A 24056-nucleotide genomic window follows, 5' to 3' on the forward strand; every position below is an offset into this window, starting at 1 on the left:
CTTTGGGAGGCCGCAAGGCACAGCAGCAGAGAGCACGTGCTCCGAATCCAGGTGCCTGGGCTCTCATCCAGGGCACCGCTTGCTGTCTGTGGAAGTTTAAGTTGATTACTTAACCTTGCTGGGCCTCAGTTTTCTCACCTGTAAAATGGAGATGATAATATTCTTACCACCTCTGGGATTGTTGGGAAGGTTAAATTAATGCCTGGGGCATCTGTGTTGTGTGCTGTTGTGTGGTTGGTTGTGACTGTTTACATTGAAATCCTTCTTTTCCGGGTGCTTGTTGGGTCTGTTCATCCCACTGTCTTGGGTTTGTCAGTCCTCCACAGATCATGTCCCCCCGCCCCCCGGGGGCTGGTTAGATGCCGAGTTAGTTGTAGGCCTCTCCAGAAGGGGGTGTCAGGCACGTGTCCAGAGGAAGCCCCACATGTCAGACAGCCGGGTAAGTTAGTGCAAATCAGATGGCCGCCGTAGAACTAGAGCTCATAGAAGTGCCTTCATTTGCCAAAGAGGAAGACGTTACACAGCCGCACAGAGCTGTAACCAGCCTGTTTTCCAGAACTCCTGGGGGCAGGGGTGAGGATCCAGGGTCTTCGGGGAAAGGCGAGGGAAGGCTTCTCAGGCTGTGGACTAGAACCCACGGAGGGAGGGAGATGCTTGTGGGAAATGGTGATCCTGGGCCCCACCTTAAAGAACATTTTGGCCGCAGAGATGTGGCCTGAGCACAGGAATCCCGGTTGTTACGGAGGTGCTGGCTTTAAGATAACATGCATTTTGAGGGGTACTAGATTCAGTGGTTGGCGTACCAACATTGGATAACAGTGAGCTGGGAGCTCAAGTCTCCTGCCTCAGACCACGGTCTAGCTTGTCACCCACAGTGTCGAATTCTCCATCCTCCCTGCCACTCCCGGAAGATGCGAGGCCACACCTGAGTGCCTGTCTTGGGGGACACTTGATTTGCACAGGCAAATCAACCAACAATGGTCCACCGGGGGGCAGCGGTCAGGATGACACAGAGTCAGAAGACATTCGTCTTGCCTTTTACACATTACAGGGCTACTGGGGAGACAGATACTGTGTCCCTGGGGTGAGTCAGCCTCTGGATCACATCCATAAACTGGGATGACTTCTGTGGGTTACTCTGGCCCCACTGAGGCTCTCTGAGGGTTAGAGGGCTCAGGGGAACACATGGACAGAGTTAAATATAAAAGCACCATGGATTTGTCTCTTTTTCTGGGACATTTGAGTGAGGTGCATACTTCCTAGAAGCAGACTGGGATCTCCCCAGAGGTGCTGGTGGTGGCCACTGTTCCTTAGTAATAGCATAAGGCATGGGATTCCCTTCAGGACATGTCTAGTCCTAGGGACAAGTGATGAGGGCCTGGTGTGGGCTGGGCAGTCAGAGGTCCTGGGACTTAGCTGCACCCCATCACACTTACCTTGGCCGTGGGCGGCTCTCCCTGTAGCTCCTCCAAGCTGCACACCTGGGCTGGTTGAGCAGGTCCTTTAGGCAGTTGGGCAGCTTGGAAGAGGGAACTGTGTGGAGTGTCCAGCCCTGATCAGGGGAAGACGGGACACGGCCCTTGGGCCCAGCTTTGGAGCTGGCTGCCTCTGTCCTCTGCCAGCTTCTCTGGGAAGCTGTAACTGTGTCTTCCTCTTCAGGCCATGCCTTCCACCTTGCTCAGGCTGGCCTCTCCATGCCCAGGGGTGGGTGACAGCTGGTGTTAGCAGAGCAGGCAAGGATGCAAAGATCAGGGCCAAAACAGTTCCATCCTGGAGGTGCCAAAGCTAGGTTGGAGGGAGAGAGGGGGACCTCAGGGTCCTCAGCCAGGGCCAAGGTAGTGGATGCTGGAGCCAGACTGCCTGGGCTCCGGTCCCAGCTGTGCCTCTTACACTCTGACTTGGTGGTGTCATCTGGGAAAGGGGGATGTAACAGGACCCACCTGGTAGGGTGGTTGTGAGGAACTAATGCAAGCTGAGAGCCCAGAACAGTGCCTGGCTGCTGGTGGGGGCCGTGTGAACACGAGTTCTCTTTGTCACCTTCCTCCTGCAGGCACCACCGGGAAGGCGCCGTCCCCACCGCCGCTGCTCACTGACCGGCAAGTGAATGAGAAGGTGGAGAACCTCTCCATTCAGCTGCGGCTGATGACCCGGGAGAGGAATGAGCTGCGGAAGCGCCTGGCCTTCGCCACCCACGGGACCACCTTTGACAAGAGGTGGCGACCGTGCCCCTCCCCCACCGGCCTGATGGACAGGGTCACCACCCTGATGCCATGGCACCCCCTGCCCCGAGGCGTACCCTTAGCTCCTGAGAGCCCTGCTGCTTGCCCGAGTGTCCTTCCCGCCACCCGCCCGTGTAGGCCTGGATGCGGGGCGCGGGGCGGAGGCTTGTTATGCTTCCTCCAGATCAAAATCGGAGTCTGTGGCCTGAATCATACAACTTGGGGATTGAGAAGTGTGGGTGGGTGTGTCCATCCTATACTTGGCTCCTGGCAGGGGTGTGCTCTTGCTTGCGTGTGCGTGTGCATGTGTGGACCGGCCTCACCGCCTTTCTACTGGCCTTGCAGATGATCATTTGGTGGGTGGTCTGGGCAGCAGCTGGAGGCTCCTGGTCCCACTTTGGTGCCTCCTCCCTGGTTGGTTGGATGGCCTTGGCCTTGTCACCAGCCCTTTCCCAGGCCTCTCTGCCTTCCAGCCCTGGAGACAATATGCTTCTCTCTCTGTCCCCTGTTTGCTGCTGTGTGCAGCCCCTGCCCTAATAGAGATAGTCACCCTGTTGCCGAGCCTTTGACTGGTCTGTCCGTGGGCAAGGGCACTGCTGTCTCCTGGATACCCCGGCCTACTTCATTGTTGAGTGGATCTTTATGTGGTTTGTAAACACGTTAGTTGTTTCCTGCCACGTGTGTGTTTTAAAAAGGGTTGGTCCCACCTGGCTTTTTTGTTATTTTGAAGAAAACCTTTGACCACTTCTTTTGTTGGGACTGAGAGGTAGATACCAGGGAAGGGTTGGGGAGATGCTGGCAGGGGTCCTGAGGGGAGCAGGAGCAGGGTTGGTTTAAGCTCTTTCCTTCAAGAGCATCAGGGGTGTGTGCCTCATCCTGAGGAGGATTTTTCTGGGGTGATGTCGGGGCTCAAAGCCCTCTCCTAGAGGTCGCTTTTATGAGGATGTGTCTCTCAGACAGACAGCTCGAGGGCAGGGCAAGTGAAGACAGTGTGCGAGTGTGTGCCGTCCACATCTGCTTTCATGCCACCGAGGCAGAGTAGTGGCTGCACAGAGACTGGCCCTTTGCAGGAAAAGGTTGCTGATGCCCGCTCTAGAGCAGGGGTTCCCAGGCTTGAGCTCGCACCAGGGTCACCTGCAGGGCTTGCTAAAGCACAGATGGCTGGCCATTCCTCCCTCCCTCCTGCGTGTCTGATTTCGGAAGTTTGGAGCTGGCCTGAGAATTTGCATTTCTAACAAGTTCCCAGGTGATTACGATGCTGCAGGTCTGGGAACTCCTGCTCCTGGCCGCTTTTCTCAATCTTGGCTGCACATTGGAATCCCTTGGGGAGCTGAAAAATCCCCATGTCTGAGTCCTACCCTCAGGGATGCTGATGTAATTGGTCTGGGCCTTGGTCTCTTCATTATGTACCCAAGATTGAGAATCACTGCTCTAAGGAGAGGAGGAGCTTCATCACAGGGACTGTTGGGCCCACTGTGCGTGCAGGCCTGGCGTGTGGCCTCCCGGGGGCTCCCAGAGAACAGGAGCACCTTCCCAGCTCTCCAGGCCCACGCAGGGAGTTCAGCAATCGAGGCCCTCTGTCCTGGGGATTCGGATTCTGTTGGTCTGGCTACGGCCAGGACACCTGGGCTTAGCAGGCACCGGGGGTGGGGTGGCGGAAGGGGTGGACGGTGGTGGTGGTATGCAGGAGACCAGTGTTCGGGAACCGCTGGGCTGGAGTGACCTAGGACGTGGCTTCCCAGGGAAAGACATTCTTGTCATTGTGATCCGGGGGCCCGTGTTCACTGGGCTGTTTGCCGTCTGGGCCAGGCCCTACCACAGGCTGAATCCGGACTACGAGAGGCTGAAGATCCAGTGTGTGAGGGCCATGTCAGACCTGCAGAGCCTGCAGAACCAGCACACCAACGCCCTGAAGAGGTGCGAGGAGGTGGCCAAGGAGACCGACTTCTACCAGTGAGTGGGGCCTGCCTGCCCAGGGTTCCCAGCGTCCAAGGAACCGCTGCCTCTTGCCAGTCTTCATTTCTGGACCTGGAGCCTGGGGTTCTGGTCCCATCCTGCCTCTGCCACATAGCAAGCGGTGGGCCTTAAGCACGTGGGTTTGTGGCTTTGGGCCTCAGTTTTCCATACCATCCATTGCCAGCTTCAGAAGCACGGTTGGTAGGAAAGTGGTCGAATGTGCGAGACAGTAGGCCAGGCAGATCACTGTGGACCTCTGGGTCCCTGCTGGGGCTCTGCTGCCACAGGAGAGGCAGATGGGGCATCTTCCCCTTTGGTCTCCTAGTGCCCCTCTGAGGGCATTTGCCTGCCCACCTGCTGACATTTGCCCAGGCTTCAGCACTTGGAGGTGCCAGGTCCATACCAGGTAGGGGCTTATCTCCCTTTCTTGGCCACATGTGGCCATTGTGGTGTCAGGCTCTTAAAAAAATAGTTTGGGTCTTTCTGGCATCTGGCTGACACCAGGCTTTGGCCTGCCTCTGCATGCTGCTGACCTGTCTGATGTGTTGGGGGTATTAGGACCTGGAGGGGGTGGTGGCGCCTTGGGTGGGAGTTGGAGGCTGGGTGGACTCACTGTGTCATGTGGGATTTCAGCACGCTCCACAGCCGGCTCCTGAGCGACCAGACCCAGCTGAAGGATGATGTGGACATGCTGAGGCGGGAGAACGGACAGCTGCTACGGGAACGTAACCTGCTCCAGCAGTCGTGGGAGGACATGAAGCGGCTCCACGAGGAGGACCAGAAGGAGATCGGTGACCTCCGGGCCCAGCAGCAGCAGGTAGAACCGGGCTGGGCGGCGGGGGGCGGACCCAGGTCAGGCATTCACCCACTCACCATCCATTTACCAACCCCCCGCCCGCTCCCCCCAACACACCTACCATCTCATCTACCCACCCACCCACCCACCTACCTACCTACCTACCTACCGTCTACCCGCCTACCACCCACCATCCACATAGTCATCTACCCACCTACCACCCACCATCCGTTCATGCATCTGTCCCCTTATCCACCTACTCATCTGCCACCCATCCATTCCCCCACCCACTGTCCGTCTACCTGCTGACCTACGCACACCCATCTTATCCACCCACCCGTGTGTCCACGTGATTACTTAGCAAGTATTTGTGGTGCCAGCCTTCTGTGAGGCATCGGGCCATCTGTGAGCAAACACTCAACCCTTGTTTTTCTGGACTCTACAGTCCACGGGGGGATACAAATGTTGATCAGATAACCACACACATTCTGTATCGTTATGAATATCGCTAGGGCTACCAAGGAGGAGGTTCTGTGCGGTATGTGTGCTGTGTCACAGGAATTCGACGTAGTCTGGGAGCTTTGGGCATCTATAGCTTCTTTCCTTTGTATGGATTGTGTGAGATTACAGATGGAAAGAAACTTGCAAATATTAAAATCCTGTGCAAATACAAGCTGGTAACAGTTACCATCGTTATTTTGGGGTGAGAGTATGTCCTGCTGCCCTTGCTGCTCTCTGCATTCGAAGTTAGTTGCTTCACTTTGCTCAGCTCTTGTTTCACATTGACAGCAGCGCGTGAGGAGCAGGCCGGTCAGAACGCCGCTTCCTGTGAAGGATGTAGGCCAGTGCCTCTCCTCTCGTAGCTTATGGTCTGGAGCTGCCTGGGCTGCCCAGGGACGTGGCAGGGACTGGTGATGCTCTGTGTCCATAGATGGTTGGACGTTTGGGGTTGGAAGACAGTCCCAGGCAGAGGCAGGGTGTCCTCCTAGCATTGCAGCATAGGTCCGGTTAAGCAGAGCCCCTTCCCCATCAGAAACATTTATGGTTCCCCAGTTAAAGCAGGACCGTTGGGGCTTGATTGACACAAAGCCAGTATAAAACAATGTGAACTCACCTGGTAATTTAGCATGATGTTGCCTTCGTTGCTTTTGTTTTCATTTACAGTTAAAATTTTTTTAATTGTGAGATTATTGCAAACTTACAGAAGAGTTGCAAATACAGTACAAAGAATTTTTCTCCTGTATCATTCAAGAATAATTTGCCAACCTGATGCCCCGTCACCCCTGAACATGTAAATGTGTACTTCTTGCAAACAGGGATATTCTCCTGTATAACAGTGACACATCAGGAATTAACGTTGATATGTACTACTGTCTAATCGTTAGACCCCGGTCAAGTTTTGCCAGTTGTCTCAATAATGTCTTTAATAGGAAAAGGATCCCATTCAGAATAACGCACTGCATTTAGTTGTCCTGTCTCTTTGGTCTCCTTCAGTCTGGAACAGTTCCTCAGGCTGTGACCTGCATGACCTTGATGTTTTGGAAGATTACAGGCTAGTTATTTTCTAGGTTGTCCCTCAACCTGGATTTGTTGGATCCCGATAGTTGGGTGAGTTTTTGCATCTTAGGCAGGAATGTCACAGAAGTGATGCTGCCTTTTTCTCATTGCATCCTGTTGATTGAGACTTGGCTGGAAACGACTTATTACTAATGATCTTCACTTTGATCATTTGACTAAGGTGGTGTCTCTAGGCTTCTTCTCCTCTGTAGTGATACTTGTTTTCCCTTTATACACCCTCATACATACACACACACACACTCACGGTTTCCTGTTTTACTCAGTGGGTTGTATACCACTGTGGCCATGGGGAGCCCCTTCAAGCTTGCTTGTCTGTCTTTTTGACATGTCCCCTCATTCTTTGAGCACTTTCTTGGTTTCTGGCACAAGAAGATGTTCCAGGTTCATTTTCTAATTTCCCTGCCCTAGTCCTGGAAATCAAACATTTCTCCTACGAGTCCTCATTCCTTCTAGTGGAAAATGGTATTTAGAAGCATGATCTGAGTGCTGGGTGTACTTGATGTACTCATTGCTTCTGGGGTGTAATGGCTCCAGGCCCTCTCAGTGGACAGAATAAGGAATATCTGAGTACACCGCCGCACCCCCCCAGCCCCCCGCCACCACACACACTCACTCATACCTATTTCCATGTGTCTCTCTCCCTCTTCCTAATATATTTATACCTTCAATATGTAATATGTATATTGGACACTTCCAGTTCCAGTCCAGTACTACAGTATAACAGGGTTCATTCTTATTTTCTTCCTTTCCATTTTTGTAACTCCATTTCCTAGCAGTGAGAAACCTGGTTCTGATTATTCTTAATGTCTTTACTTGGTCGGTCTCCCGGGAGTACCTGCCTGCCTTCCCCTCTGCTGCCTCCCTCCCACGCCATCCCCATCCCCCCTTCTGACCCGTTGTGGGACCCCCATGCACCTCTGCAGAGCCCCTCCTCATCCCATGCAGGCTCCGATGGCCACTCTGGGGCACCCCTTGCCCAATGGAGCCTCCTGCCCTACGCTACCTTACCAAATGGCTGTAAGATTAAATAGTTCAAAAAGGGGAAGGGCAGTGCTTTCTTCATGTTTTTATACAATTTTTTAAATTGCAAAATTAATATGCATTTTGTGAAGATGGTGGAGTAGAAGGACGTGCTCTCACTCCCTCTTACGAGAACACCAGAATCACAACTAACTGCTGAACAGTCATCGACAGGAAGACACTGGAACTCACCAAAAAAGATACCCCACATCCAAAGACAAAGGAGAAGCCACAGTGAGACGGTAGGAGGGGCCCAGTCACAATAAAATCAGATCCCGTAACTGCTGGGTGGGTGACTCACAAACTGGAGAACACTTGTAGCACAGAAGTCCACCCACTGGAGTGAAGGTTCTGAGCCCCACATCAGGCTTCCGAACCTGGGGGTCCAGCAACGGGAGGAGGAATTCCTAGAGAATCAGACTTTGAAGGCTTGCGGGATTTGATTGCAGGAGTTCGACAGGACTGGGGGAAACAGAGACTCCACTCTCGGAGGGCACACACAAAGTAGTGTGCGCATCGGGACCCAGGGGAAGGAGCAGTGACCCCAGGGGAGACTGAACCAGACCTACCTGCTAGTGTTGGAGGGTCTCCTGCAGAGGCGGGGGGAGTGGCTGTGTCTCACTGTGAGGACAAGGACACTGGCAGCAGAACTTCTGGGATGTTCTCCTTGGCCTGAGCCCTCCCAGAGTCCACCATTAGCCCCACCAAACAGCCCAGGTAGGCGCCAGAGTTGGGTCGCCTCAGGTCAAACAACCAACAGGGAGGGAACCCAGCCCCACCCATCAGCAGTCAAGTGGATTAAAGTTTTACTGAGCTCTGTCCACCAGAGCCATACCCAGCTCTGCCCACCACCAGTCCCTCCCATCAGGAAACTTGTACAAGCCTCTTAGATAGCCTCATCCACCAGAGGGCAGACAGCAGAAGCAAGAGGAGCTACAATCCTGCAGCCTGTGGAACAAAAACCACATTCACAGGGAGATAGACAAGATGAAAAGGCAGAGAGCTATGTACCAGATGAAGGAACACGATAAAACCCCAGAAAAACAACTGAATGAAGTGGATGGAGATAAGCATCCTTCCAGAAAAAGAATTCAGAATAATGATAGTGAAGTTGATCCAGGACCTCAGAAAAAGAATGGAGGCAAAGATCGAGAAGATGCAAGAAATGTTTAACAAAGACCTAGAAGAATTAAAGAACAAACAAACAGAGATGAACAATACAATAACTGAAATGAAAACTACACTAGAAGGAATAAATAGCAGAATAACTGAGGCAGAAGAACGGACAAGTGACCTGGAAGACAGAATGGTGGAATTCACTGCTGTGGAAGAGAATAAAGAAAAAAGAATGTAAAGAAATGAAGACAGCCTAAGAGACCTCTGGGACAACATTAAACACACCAACATTCACATTATAGGGGTCCCTGAAGGAGAAGAGAGAGAGAAAGGACCTGAGAAAATATTTGAAGAGATTATAGTCGAAAACTTCCCTAACATGGGAAAGGAAATAGCCACTCAAGTCCAGGAAGCGCAGAGAGTCCCATACAGGATAAACCCAAGGAGAAACACGCCAAGACACATAGTAATCAAATTGGCAAAAATTAAAAGACAAAGAAAAATTATTGAAAGCAGCAAGGCAGAAACGACAAATAACATACAAGGGAACTCCTATAAGGTTAACAGCTGATTTCTCAGCAGAAACTCTGCAAGCCAGAAGGGAGTGGCATGATATACTTAAAGTGATGAAAGGGAAGAACCTACAACCAAGATTACTCTAACCCAGCAAGGATCTCATTCAGATTTGATGGAGAAATCAAAAGCTTTACAGACAAGCAAAAGCTAAGAGAATTCAGCACCACCAGACCAGCTCTACAACAAATGCTAAAGGAACTTCTCTAAGTGGGAAACACAAGAGAAGGAAAGGACCTACAAAAACAAACCCAAAACAATTAAGAAAATGGTCATAGGAACATAACATATCAATAATTACCTTAAACATCAATGGATTAAATGCTCCCACCAAAAGACACAGGCTTGCTGAATGGATACAAAAACAAGACCCATATATATGCTGTCTGCAAGAGACCCACTTCAGACCTAGGGACACATACAGACTGAAAGTGAGGGGATGGAAAAAGATATTCCATGCAAATGGAAATCAGAAGAAAGCTGGAGTAGCAATACTCATATCAGATAAAATAGACTTTAAAATAAAGGATGTTACAAGAGACAAGAAAGGACACTACAATAATGATCAAGGGATCAATCCAAGAAGAAGATACAACAATTATAAGTATATATGCACCCAACATAGGAGCACCTCAATACATAAGGCAACTGCTAACAGCTATAAAAGAGGAAATCGACAGTAACACAATAATAGTGGGGGACTTTTAACACCTCACTTACACCAATGGACAGATCATCCAAACAGAAAATTAATAAGGAAACACAAGCTTTAAATGACACAATAGACCAGAGAGATTTAATTGATATTTATAGGACATTCCATCCAAAAACAGCAGATTACACTTTCTTCTCAAGTGCGCACAGTACATTCTCCAGGGTACATCACATCTTGGGTCACAAATCAAGCCTGAGTAAATTTAGGAAAATTGAAATCATATCAAGCATCTTTTCTGACCACAATGCTATGAGATTAGAAATGAATTACAGGGGAAAAACTGTAAAGAAACACAAACACATGGAGGCTAAACAATACGTTACTAAATAACCAAGAGATCACTGAAGAAATCAAAGAGGAAGTCAAAAATACCTAGAGACAAATGACAATGGAAACACGACGATCCAGAACCTATGGGATGCAGCAAAACCAGTTCTAAGAGGGAAGTTTATAGCTATACAAGCCTACCTCAAGAAACAAGAAAAATCTCAAATAAACGATCTAACCTTACACCTAAAGGAACTAGAGAAAGAAGAAAAAACAAAACCCAAAGTTAGCAGAAGGCAAGAAATCATAAAGATCAGAGCAGAAATAAACAGAAACAAAGAAAACAATAGCAAAGATCAATAAAACTAAAAGCTGGTTCTTTGAGAAGGTAAACAAAATTGATAAACCATTAGCCAGACTCATCAAGAAACAGAGAGAGAGGACTCAAATCAATAAAATTAGAAATGAAAAAGGAGAAGTTACAACAGACACTGCAGAAATACAAAGCATCCTAAGAGACTACTACGAGCAACTCTATGCCAATAAAGTGGACAACCTGGAAGAAATGGACAAATTCTTAGAAAGGTATAACCTTCCAAGACTGAACCAGGAAGAAATAGAAAATATGAACAGACCAATCACAAGTAATGAAATTGAAACTGTGATTAAAAATCTTCCAACAAACAAAAGTCCAGGACCAGGTGGCTTCATAGGTGAATTCTCTCAAACATTTAGAGAAGAGCTAACACCCATCCTTCTCAAACTCTTCCAAAGAATTGCAGAGGAAGGAACACTCCCAAACTCATTCTATGAGGCCACCATCACCCTGATACCAAAACCAGACAAAGATACTACAAAAAAAGAAAATTACAGACCAATATCACTGATGAATATAGATGCAAAAATCCTCAACAAACTACTAGCAAACAGAATCCTACAGCGCATTAAAAGGATCATACACCATGATCAAGTGGGATTTACCCCAGGTATGCAGGATTCTTCAGTATATGCAAATCAATCAATGTGATACACCATATTAACAAATTGAAGGATAAGAACCATATGATCATCTCACTAGATGCAGAAAAAGCTTTTGACAAAATTCAACACCCATTTTATGATAAAAGCTCTCCAGAAAGTGGGCATAGAGGGAACCTACCTCAACATAATAAAGGCCATATATGACAAACCCACAGCCAACATCATCCTCAGTGGTGAAAAACTGAAACCATTTCCTCTAAGATCAGGAACAAGACAAGGATGTCCACTCTCGCCACTATTATTCAACATAGTTTTGGAAGTCCTAGCCATGGCACTCAGAGAAGAAGAAAAAGAAATAAAAGGAATACAAATGGGAAAAGAAGAAGTAAAACTGTCACTGTTTGCAGATGACATGATACTATACATAGAGAATCCTAAAGATGCCACCAGAAAACTACTAGAGCTAATCAATGAATTTGGTAAAGTAGCAGGATACAAAATTAATGCACAGAAGTCTCTTGCATTCCTATATACTAATGATGAGAAATCTGAAAGAGAAATTAAAGAAACACTCCCATTTACCATTGCAACAAAAAGAATAAAATACCTAGGAATAAACCTACTTAGGGAGGCAAAAGACCTTTATGCAGAAAACTGTGAGACACTGATGAAAGAAATTAAAGATGATACCAACAGATGGAGAGATATACTGCATTCTTGGATTGGAAGAATCAATATTGTGAAAATGACTATACTACCCAAAGCAATCTACATATTCAGTGCAATCCCTATCAAATTACCAATGGCATTTTAACAGAAGTAGAACAAAAAATCTTAAAATTTGTATGGAGACACAAAAGACCCCGAATAGCCAAAGCAGTCTTGAGGGAAAAAAGTGGAGCAGGAGGAATCAGACTCCCTGACTTCAGACTATACTACAAAGCTACAGTAATCAAGACGATATGGTACTGGCACAAAAACAGAAATATAGATCAATGGAACAGGATAGAAAGCCCAGAGGTAAACCCACGCACCTATGGTCAACTAATCTATGACAGAGGAGGCAAGGATATACAATGGAGAAAAGACAGTCTCTTCAATAATAAGTGGTGCTGGGAAAACTGGACAGCTACATGTAAAAGAATGGAATTAGAACACTCACTAACACCATACACAGAAATAAACTCAAAATGGATTAGAGACCTAAATGTAAGACCGGACACTATAAAACTCTTAGAGGAAAACATAGGAAGAACACTCTTTGTGTGTTCTGTGTGTGTGATACTCAGCAATATCTTTTTTGATCCACCTCCTAGAGTAATGGAAATAATAACAAAAATAAACAAATGGGACCAAATGAAACTTAAAAGCTTTTGCACAGCAAAGGAAACCATAAACAAGACGAAAAGACACCCCTCAGAATGGGAGAAACTATTTGCAAACGAATCAACGGACAAGGGATTAATCTCCAAAGTATATATAAACAGCTCATGCAGGTCAATATTAAAAAAACCAACAACCCAATCCAAAAATGGGCAGAAGACCTAAATAGACATTTCTCCAAAGAAGACATACAGATGGCCAAGAAGCGCATGAAAAGCTGCTCAACATCACTAATTATTAGAGAAATGCAAATCAAAACTACAATGAGGTACCACCTCACACTGGTCAGAATGGCCATCATCAAAAAATCTACAAACAGCAAATGCTGGAGAGGGTGTGGAGAAAAGGGAACCCTCTTGCACTGTTGGTGGGAATGTAAATTGATACAGCCCCTATGGAGAACAGTATGGAGGTTCCTTAAAAAACTAAAAATGGAATTACCATATGATCCAGTAATCCCACTATTGGGCATATACCCAGAGAAAAGCATAATTCAAAAAGACACATGCACCCCAATGTTCATTGCAGCACTATTTACAATAGCCAGGTCATGGAAGCAACCTAAATGCCCATCGACAGACGAATGGATAAAGAAGATGTGGCACATATATACAATGGAATATTACTCAGCCATAAAAAGGAACGAAATTGGGTCTTTTGTAGAGACGTGGATGGATCTAGAGACTGTCATACAGAGTGAAGTAAGTCAGAAAGAGAAAAACAAATATCGTATATTAACGCATAGATGTGGAAACTAGAAACATGGTACAGATGAACTTGTTCATCACAGTGTTTGGCAGAAATCGAGACACAGATGTAGAGAACAAACGTATGGACACCAAGGGGGGAAAGCGGCAGCAGGTGGGGGTGGTGGTGTGATGAATTGGGCGATTGGGATTGACATGTATACACTGATGTGTATAAAATGGATGACTAATAAGAACCTGCTGTATAAAAAAATAAAATTCAAAAATTCAAAAAAAATATGCATTTTGTAACAATAAAAGAATCAAACAATACGGAAATTTAAAAAATAAAAGAATTCTTCGTGTAGTCTCCACAGAAACAACTAACCGTAGCTATGTTACTTTGAAAGGTTTGAGATTTATATCTGTACACATAGAGCCCTTTATATCTTGTTAACGTATTTGAGAAAATGGAATCGCACCGTTCCTTTTGTTGCTAACATTGTTTTTTTGCGGAATATGTCACATTCATCTTTCTATTTCAGTACAGATTCTCCTTCCTTGTTTCTAACTGCTGCAGAGTATTGAGTTACATAGGAGCATCATCATTGATTTAGCCAGTCTCCTATTGACTGACCCTTGGACTAGTTTCAGTATTTTCCCATTATAAACTATGTTCTATTGAAAAATTTGTGTCTGCGCCTTATTTTGTTTCTCTGATATTTGTTGGAGCCTTCTGTGGAGTACACAGTCCAGGCTCCGTGCAGGCCGCTAAGCTGGATATACTTGGGGATATCTGGCGTCTTATCCACGATCCCTCTGATTAGGGGGCTTGGTTGTGTGGGGGAAGTCTGGTGGTGGGCGTGGGTAGGCCTGGCCCAGCGGTGGTAATGGGAAGGTTCCTGGAAGGGGAGGTGAGTGCAGGCCAGGGCATCAGGAGTCCGGCTGGGGCAGAAAGCCCCGCAGCACGGCAGGGGCGTCCGCAGCCTACCTGCTGCACCATCTCAGAGAAGCAACTCACACTCTCCACCTTCCTCTCCTCCGCCCTTTAACCTTCCAGCCCTGGAGGGGGCAGGGCGAGGGCAGCTCTGGGAGCATTGCTTGAAGGATGAAGTGAAGCACCAAAGAGAAAGTGCTGGACCCGCATTTCTTCTGGGGGTGGTGGAAATGTTCTGCAGTTAGACAGTGGTAGTTGCTGCACAGCTTTGTGGATTCACAACCTTGTGAATATTCCAAAAACCATTGAATTGTGCACGTTAAAGGGTGAATTATATGGTATGTGATTTATATCTCAAAATAAAAGACTCCAGTTACCACTTTGTCATAAAAAACCAAAAACCTGCCCTCTTGAGGCATGATGTTTTATTGCCTCCCATTCTCTGACTTCCCTCAGGACCCAAACAGCTTGTACGCACATCCAGGCCAAGATGATCGCCTCCTGTCCCCCTCTTCCTGTCCCCCCCACAAGTGACCAGGGAAGGCTTTCTCCCCGATGCTTCCATCTCACTCCTCTTCTCCTTTTCCTGTAGCGCTGACCCTTGGTGGGTGGGTAGTTGATTACACTGGTCAGTGACTTTCTGCGGTTCTCTTCAGCTGGACCAGTGCCCCTTAGCAAGTGGCCTTGGGGCCACCTCAGGGCCCCCCCAGGAGAGGAGGGCCCAGTGCCTCGGGTGGGGGTGAGGGGTGAGGGGTGTGTCTGAGCTACCAGGCCACCAGCTCTCCCCAGCCAGCGCCTTAGCATTTTCACCAGGTCTGGAACGGGTGCTGGGCTGTGAAAAGCTCAGGTCTTGGGTAGGCCAACAGCCAAGAAAGCAGGGCACATGGCGGTGGCCACAGGTCTCCTCCCTGCAGGCCCTGGGGCCAAAGGTTGACCTCGCTGGACAAGGCCGGTTTTGTTGCCTGGTTCCTCCCACGCCTTGTTAACTTGAAGAGGCCATTGCGGGGGTAAATGGTGCTGTTTGACTTGCATGTTTGCTTGAGGGATTTGTGGGCTCCCAGCCTTCTACATGATTTATCTCAGAGGAAATGAGGCAGCCGTGTGGGAGGGCACTGTGGGCCTGGGGCCTGGGACCTCTCCCTCTCGAGAGGCGCAGACAGGTGGTTTTTCTCATGTGTTTGCATGTGTGCGAGCATGTGTGTGTGCGTGTGTGTGTGTGTGTGTGTGTGGCCGGGGGGGAGCACGGTATGGCAGTTCCATCTCCAGGGGACCGCAGTCAGAATGCACCATCTGGATGCCCAAGTGTTCCGGGGCGGAGATGGCCAAGCCTTGGTGGGGGAGCCACGTAGAGGGTAGTTTTGCATCTCCTGTCTTTACAATAATGCATATTCTTTGGTTAAAAAACAAAAAACTTCAACAACAGTGAAGTCACCCACCCCCACCTCCACCCTGGTGTCACTCCCTGGAGGTGACTGGCCTCCCTGAACCACTTGGGATATTTCCTTGTGGACATTTGCTATGTCATACTTAACACACAAAGTTTTGTTTTTATTTTCTGCCACCTGCCTTTTTTTTTCTTTTTTTTTAAACTGTGCACTATATCATGGGTCTCCTTGTATTTTCTGTAAATTTGGAGCATACAACAAGATATTTCATAGTTTAGTTGTCAGTAATTTATTAACCCCATTCTGTGTGTGTTGGGAATCTTGGTAGTCTGCACTTTTTCCCGTTACAAATAATTTTTTGATGGGCACCCTTACATACGTCCTTATGTTCCTTTGTGCATGTTTTTCTGAAGTTTGATTCTTAAAGGTACAATTGCCAGGTTCAAAGCAGTGCTTTTCTTTTTTTTTTTTAAAATAGGTTCTGCCAACTTATTTGGGAAACTTGAGGCTCCAGGAAAGTTCCCTCTCCTCCTTCTGGCCCTGTCACCTGTCTTTAAATATACTTTTTTCTTTGGTGATTCATGAAAGTTAACTTCTTTTCTCAGATAACCCAAGAAAGGGGTTTCTTAGTCTTCAAAGAGCATGGCTCTCAGAGAAGCCCAGAGTGTTTCTGACCTGTGTGGAGCAGGATATAAGGACGGCTCTGTTCTTGGCCTCCCTGAGGGGAGCAGCTCAGGCTGTGGCTGTCTTGGTGTGTGGATGGGACCAGACCCTGGGTTTGTGCCTCCCCTGGGTCACTTTCACCCCCTCCTCACAGGCCGGAGGAGAGTCATCTCTAAAGACTGCTGCCTGTATAAGCTGAGAAGTTTATCACCTTTTTCATTTTAGAATTCTGAGCCAGATTTAAATATTCTGTCTCTCAGACTACTGTTAGCCTTAGCTGGGAAGCTAAACATTTGACTGTTAGTGTGTGTGTGCCTAACTGTCTACCAAGAACATAATCTTGTAACAGTAAAAAGGAAAAATTCTAGACTGATAGGATAGTTTTTCAAATCCTCTGGAGTTAACTGTGACTGTGGTTTTCCCAAATTTCTTCAGAGGCTTTTGATTACATTAGCACAGGCGTGATTCTCAGCCCTGCTTGTAGAGAAAAGTTGAGAAGTGTTAGGGGCCCCATGAGCCTTTGAGTATCCGGGTGCTGTAGTGTGGGAAAGAGACTGTTCTTGTGACTCCAGGGCTAGGACGAGAGGTTAGGAGTTGAGGAAGATGGATTTCAGCTCATAATAAGCAAGGCCTTCTCATGCAGAGCTTTCACCTGTGGAATGGGCAGCTGAGACAGCACAGGGTATCAGTCTGATCTCCCCAGGGTCGTCTCTTCTGATCCCGGATCCTACAGCGTTAACAGGGCTGGGTTGGGCATCAGAAAGGATCCCAACCTTTCTGATTTTGTTTCTGGGTTTGTTCTGGGATTTTCTCTGATTGACCCTGTCTCACTGGAAAATTGTGACCCATCCTGGCAGCAGATTCACTCTGCCCTCAGTTGCCTCTGGATTGTCATACAGACCCCATCCAAGCACCTCACGGTTGGGGCATTTGGGGGCTATTTCCCAGTGAAGAGAGGCCAAACCGCAGTGTTGACTCCAGATTCTGTTGTGGACCAGTGCAGGTGGGCTCTGCGGGGCCAGTGCCCAGAACAGGGTTTTTCTTTGCATCGTTTCAAGGCAGCCTTTAAAATTAGGTTTTATTTTATTAATATGTGGGGTGATATTTAATTTAAATTTTATTTATTAAATTTTTTTAAAAAATTGAATTATAACTGACATGTAACATTGTATTAGTTTCAGGTGTACTACATAACGATTTGATATTTGTATACATTGAGAAATGATCACCACAGTAAGTCCAGTTAACATACATCAACTTATATAGTTACACTTTTTTTTTCTTGTGATGAGAGCTAGTTTGTTTCTTTCTTTTCTTTTTTCTTCTTCTTCTTCTTTTTTATAATATTTATTTATTTATTTGGCTGCGCTGGGCCGGGTCTTAGTTGCGGCATGTGGGATCAAACCCAGGCCCCCCTGAACTGGGAGCACGGAGTCTTAACCCTTGGACCACCAGGGAAGTCCCAGAGCTAGTTTGTTTCTTTTTTTTTTTTTTTAATTTATTTATTTTACTTATTTATTTTTGGCCATGTTGGGTCTTCGCTGCTGCACGCGGGCTTTTCTCTAGTTGCGGTGAGCAGGGGCCACCCCTCGTCGCGGTGCACAGGCCTCTCATTGCGGTGGCTTCTCTTGTTGCGGAGCACGGGCTCTAGGCATGTGGGCTTCAGTAGTTGCAGCACGCAGACTCAGTAGTTGTGGCTCACGGGCTCCAGAGCACAGGCTTAGTTGCTCCATGGCATGTGGGATCCTCCCAGACCAGGGATCGAACCCGTGTCCCCCGAATGGGCAGGCGGATTCTCAACCACTGCACCACCAGGGAAGCCCCTAGTTTGTTTCTTGAATGAAGCTTGGAAGGCTGGACAACTGTGGGAGTGCATTTGGCTGTCTACTCAGGCCTGCCACCTTGTGGGAAACTCTGGGAATGGTAGCAGTGCTTTTGTTCTGTAGTAAACCACATGGGGCTCTTTTGGAGCCCTGGGCTTCTCACCTGGCTTGGAGATGTTTAGAGAATAAAACATTTGGAGTGATTTTTAATTGGAATGTTTGAGGTACTGCCCACAAGACAGGGTAGTCTGGTCTAGAAGCTGGTTCTTTTCCAGATGTGACCCTGAAGGCAGGAGAGCTCTCCACTGGCGCTGTGTGTCCTGGGCATGTGTGGGCACATCCTTGTGGAATGCCCTTCTCATCTCTCAGTGGTGGGCACTGTGTCAGCTGATGTCCTTGCTGTCCTCCAACCCTCATTGTCTGCACCTGGACAAATTCAGGGGTCCTCAGTTTGTCTTGCACTTGGGGACCCAGTTCTCCTTTGTCTAGTAATTTATGGAGAAGAATAATGTTATATCTCTATCTTGCAACATATACAAAAATATATTCCAGTAGTTTAAATAAATACTTTAAAGATTTAAATGTGAAAAGTAAAACTAACACTTTTTAGAAAAACTAATGAGAGAGAGTATCCTCATGATCTCAAGGTAGGAAGGAAAGAATTTCTTAAGTAAAACAACCAAACTGCAGACCATAAAGGAAATGACTGATAGATTTTACCACATTAAAACATGAAATTTTAGTAACAAAGGGCACTCAAGAAAATTTAAAAGCCACATATTGGGAAAAGATATTTGTAATGAATATAACTGGAAAAGGGTCAGTACCTGGAATTTAAAAATAAGTCCTGCAGAAAGAAAGGAAAGGAGAGGAAGGGGGTGGGGAGGGAGGGAGGGGCAGGTGGGGAAGGAAGGAGGAAAGGAAAATAAAGGATATGGACAGGCAATTCATAGAAGAGAAAGTGTGTATAGTCAATAAACATAAGGAGAGTTGCTCTGTCTTTCTAGTAATCAGGAAAGCAAGTTTTTAAAAAAGATCTTATTTTTTGTCCATGAGATGGGCAGTACTCAAAAAAGAAATCTGATTGTTTCACGATAGCCAAGAGGTGGAAACATCCCAAGTATCCTTTGACGAATGAATGGATAAGCAAAATGCAGTACATATGTACAATGGAATATTTTTCATCTTTAAAAAGGAAGGAAATTCTGTCACATACTGCAGCCTGGATGAACCTTGAGGAAATTATGCTAAATGAAGTCAGTCAGTCACAAAAAGATAAATACTATAGGATTCCATTTATATGATTCTATTTATAAATACTGTATATACCTCTAGAGTAGTTGGATTCATAGAAAACAAAGTAGGAGGGTGGCTGCCAGGGCCTGGGGGAGGGGGAACAGCTAATTGTTTAGTGGAGATAGAGTTTCAGTTTTGCAAGATGAAAAAGTTCTAGAGGTTGGTTGCACAACAATGTGAATATACATAACGCTACAGAAATGTATACTTCAAAGGTTAAAGAAGGCTAAGACAGTTTTGTGTTATGTGTATTTTATCACAAGTAAAAACTAAAAGAAAAACCTGACCATATGAAACCTTGGTGAGGATGTGTTGACGACAGTAACTTTCAGAACTCCTGCCCATAGGTGATGAGATATAAATTGGGATACCCACCCTGGAGAGCAATTTGCTATCGTCCAATCAGCGGGGAAAAGTCCGTATTCTGACCCTTAGCTCTACTTCAAGGTGTCCACCCTAGAGGAGAATCTCACTGGTGTGGGAGAGGAGACGTGTACAGGGTTCACAAGAGTATCATTTGTAACAGCAAAAAAATGGAGATGATGTAAAATAAACATCCATCCACCAGAATGAGAATGTGTGATGCAGGCATAGAGAACAGACTTGTGGTTGCTAAGGGGGAGGGGGGTGTGGGAGGGGTGGATTGGGAGTTTGGGACTAGCAGATGCAAACTATTATATATAGAATGGATAAACAACAAGGTCCTACTGTATAGCACAGGGAACTATATTCAATATCCTGTGATAAACCGTAAAGGAAAACAATATAAAAAAATATATATGTATAGCTGAATCACTCTGTTGTACAGCAGAAATTAACAGAATGTTGTAAATCAGCTATACTTCAATTTAAAAAAATCTATCCACAGTACAAAATAGATAACCAACAAGGATCTACTGTATAGCACAGGGAACTATACTCAATATCTTATAATAACCTATAATGGGGAAGAATCTAAAAAAAAAAAAAAATATATATATATATATATATATATATAAAACTGAATCACTTTGCTGTACACCTGAAACTAATACAACATTGTAAATCAAATATATTTTAATAAAATTTTTTTAAAAATCTAAACAAAAAAAATGTGTGATGTACTCCTACAGTGAAACACTACCTGCACCACTGACTAAACCTCAAAAGCAGCATTGAGTAGAAGGAAGCGCATGTAACACCATTAGGAATTTTCATAAGTACATAAGTAGTATAAGTAAAATATTGTGCATGGTGATGGTTGACAGCAAATTTAGGAGAGCAATTCTGGAGGGGAAGAGAGGGGTACTAGATAAGAGAAGGGTGTATTGGGGGCTTTGGCTAAGCACCTATACTATTTTATATCTTTGGAAAGCAATTTGAGACATGTGACAAGGTAGAGTCGGCCCTCTATATCCGTGGGTTCTACATCTGAGGATTCAACCAACCAGGGATTGGGGAAAAAAAAAATTCCAGAAAGTTTGAAAGAGCAAACCTTGAATTTGCCTTGCTGACAGCTATTTACATAGCGTTTTTGTTGTGTTGGGTATTATAAGTAATCTAGAGATGATTTAAAGTGTAGGGAGGATGTGCGTAGTTCGTATGCAAATACTACACCATATTATATGAGGGATGTGAGCATTCATGGATTTTGGTATCCATGGGGAGTCCTGGAACCAGTCCTTAAGATGAGAGCTAAGTGGTGGGTACTTAAAATTCTGTTACCTTATTTGCTGTGCTTTGCTGTATGTTTGGAAGATATTGCATTGTGTCTTTTTTTTTTTTTTTAATTTTATTTATTTATTTTTGGCTGCGTTGGGTCTTTGTTGCTGAGTGCGGGCTTTCTCTAGTTGCGGTGAGCGGTGGCTACTCTTCGTTGCGGTGTGCGGGCTTCTCATTGCGGTGGCTTCTCTTGTTGCAGAGCACGGGCTCTAGGCACGCGGGCTCAGTAGTTGTGGCACACGGGCTTAGTCGCTCCATGGCATGTGGGATCTTCCCGGACCAGGGCTCGAACCCATGTCCCCTGCATTGGCAGGCAGATTCTTAACCACTGCACCACCAGGGAAGTCCCTGCATTGTGTCTTTAAGAAGACTTTAAATGATCGAGTGAGGCTAAGTCAGTGGTTTTCTGACTATTTCTCAGCATGCAGTCCTGATCTGCAACAGTGACGCATTTTTATAAAATGGTGAAGATTTTAACCGCCCAAGGAACCTGTGTACCACTTTTTAAAGTGAGTTTTGTAGTTTGGTGTCCTCGTAAGATTTCCTTTGAAGGAAAGAGTTTTGCTTTAAAAAAAAAAAGAAAAGAAAAAGAAAAGGAAAAAGACTAAAAGCCCTGAATGAGCTGATTTCTGAGATTCCCTTTTTCCCCATTAATCTATAGTCCTAGGAGCTAATGTCTTAGAGGAACGAACTCACTTTCATTGTCTCTAAAAGATTCTGACATTTGAATTAGCTCTTTCCTGTTAATCGTATTTATTGAGAGCTCACCCTCCCTCCACAGGGAATATTCAGTAGTTCCAGGTTCTGGTTCTCTGGGCTGCAAAGATCTTCTGATAACTCAGGGTCCATGTTGGATGAGCCAGGTGATTCCTGGACTGTTGAACCTGGAACGGTTAAGCAGGCCTTTCTGGCTCAGTCGTGTCATGGCGGAGGGGGGGGGCCGGCAGGAGATGTGAGCCCTCAGCCCAAGGGCTCAGATCCCCTGAGGTGCTTAGCAGAAGTCAGCAGGCCCTGACTACCTCTTAACACATCTTGTATTTTGTTCTGTAGAGCAGCACCCTGAGTGAGCGTTAGTACCACCTGTAATTCAGAGTAGAAAGCTCTCTTGCTTAAACCCTCCCATGGTTCCCATCTCACTCAGGATACAGTCTGTGCTGTGAGCCTTGAAACTGTGCCCACTTCTCTGGCCTTTTTTTTTTTTTTTTTAAATCTGCACTCTTAACCTTACACTTTTAAAAATATATATATTTATTTATTAATTTGGTTGTGCCAGGTCTTAGTTGCGGCAGGCGGGCTCCTTAGTTGCGGCCGTGGGCTCCTTAGCTGCGGCATGCGTGTGGGATCTAATTCCCTGACCAGCCATCGAACCCGGGCCCCCTGCGTTGGGAGCGCGGAGCCTTAACCACTGCTTTCTGGCCATTGTTTTGAATCCACTTCTCCTTGTTCACTGGGTTCCAGTCACTCCTCCCTGTCTTCCTGTTTGTGCCTAGAACATGGCTGGTGAGTCCCGCCTCGAGGCCTTTGCACTTGCTCACTCCTCTGCCAGATGTGCTGTTGACTGCTGGTCTTCATTTGCACCCAAGCTCAGAAGTCACCTTCTTAGAAAGGCCTCCTCAGGCTATGGACTCTCTCACAAGCTACTCTGCTGTCCAGAAGTCTCTCTCCAGCTTGTTATCCTGTTTTATTTTTTATTTCCTTGACAGCCCTTATTATGCTCCCAAGTTAATTTATTTGGTCTATTTCTCTATCTACCGATCTCTGTCTCTGTGTGTTTGTATCGTCCCATCAGGATAAGAGGTCCGCAGGCCACAGTCATTGTGTCTGTCCAGTATCACCAGCATTTAGAACAGGGCTAGAATATATTAGGTACTTGTGTCGGGTGTTTGTATCGTCCCATCAGGATAAGAGGTCCGCAGGCCACAGTCCTTGTGTCTGTCCAGCATCACCAGCATTAGAACAGGGCTAGAATATATTAGGTACTTGTGTCGGGTGTTTGTATCGTCCCATCAGGATAAGAGGTCCGCAGGCCACAGTCCTTGTGTCTGTCCAGCATCACCAGCATTAGAACAGGGCTAGAATATATTAGGTACTTGTGTCGGGTGTTTGTATCGTCCCATCAGGATAAGAGGTCCGCAGGCCACAGTCCTTGTGTCTGTCCAGCATCACCAGCATTAGAACAGGGCTAGAATATATTAGGTACTTGCGTCGGGTGTTTGTATCGTCCCATCAGGATAAGAGGTCCGCAGGCCACAGTCCTTGTGTCTGTCCAGCATCACCAGCATTAGAACAGGGCTAGAATATATTAGGTACTTGCGTCGGGTGTTTGTATCGTCCCATCAGGATAAGAGGTCTGCAGGCCACAGTCCTTGTGTCTGTCCAGCATCACCAGCATTAGAACAGGGCTAGAATATATTAGGTACTTGTGTCGGGTGTTTGTATCGTCCCATCAGGATAAGAGGTCTGCAGGCCACAGTCCTTGTGTCTGTCCAGCATCACCAGCATTAGAACAGGGCTAGAATATATTAGGTACTTGTGTCGGGTGTTTGTATCGTCCCATCAGGATAAGAGGTCCGCAGGCCACAGTCCTTGTGTCTGTCCAGCATCACCAGCATTAGAACAGGGCTAGAATATATTAGGTACTTGTGTCGGGTGTTTGTATCGTCCCATCAGGATAAGAGGTCCGCAGGCCACAGTCCTTGTGTCTGTCCAGCATCACCAGCATTAGAACAGGGCTAGAATATATTAGGTACTTGCGTCGGGGCTCCTCGGCATCACCCGCAGGCTTGGTGATTTGCTAGAAGGACTCACAGGACTTAGCATATAATCCTACTCACCGCTAAAATTTATTTCAGCGAAAGGACACAAAGCAAAATCAGCAAAGGGAAGAGGTGCATGGTGTGAAGTCCAGAGGAAATCAGGTGCTAGGTTCCAAGAGTCCTCCCGCTGTGGAGTCTCACGGGA

The 24056-nt window shown here is 46.5% G+C and overlaps 1 protein-coding gene across 6 annotated transcripts in view; it reads left to right on the forward strand.

The window, feature by feature from the left end:
- The window catches only part of DLG5 (discs large MAGUK scaffold protein 5), a 200740-nt gene that overhangs the window by 57242 nt on the left and 119442 nt on the right, over positions 1–24056 (forward strand). For all 6 annotated transcript variants that reach the window (XM_082425665.1, XM_082425669.1, XM_082425664.1 and 3 more), the window contains 3 exons: positions 2051–2213; positions 4029–4172; positions 4809–4992. In XM_082425665.1, the coding sequence (XP_082281791.1) occupies positions 2051–2213; positions 4029–4172; positions 4809–4992 (491 nt within the window). The remainder of the gene's footprint in view (positions 1–2050; positions 2214–4028; positions 4173–4808; positions 4993–24056) is intronic.

The sequence above is a fragment of the Balaenoptera physalus genome (genome assembly GCF_965194825.1).
Source record: "Balaenoptera physalus genome assembly, chromosome: 14".
NCBI classification, from domain to species: Eukaryota; Metazoa; Chordata; class Mammalia; order Artiodactyla; family Balaenopteridae; genus Balaenoptera; species Balaenoptera physalus.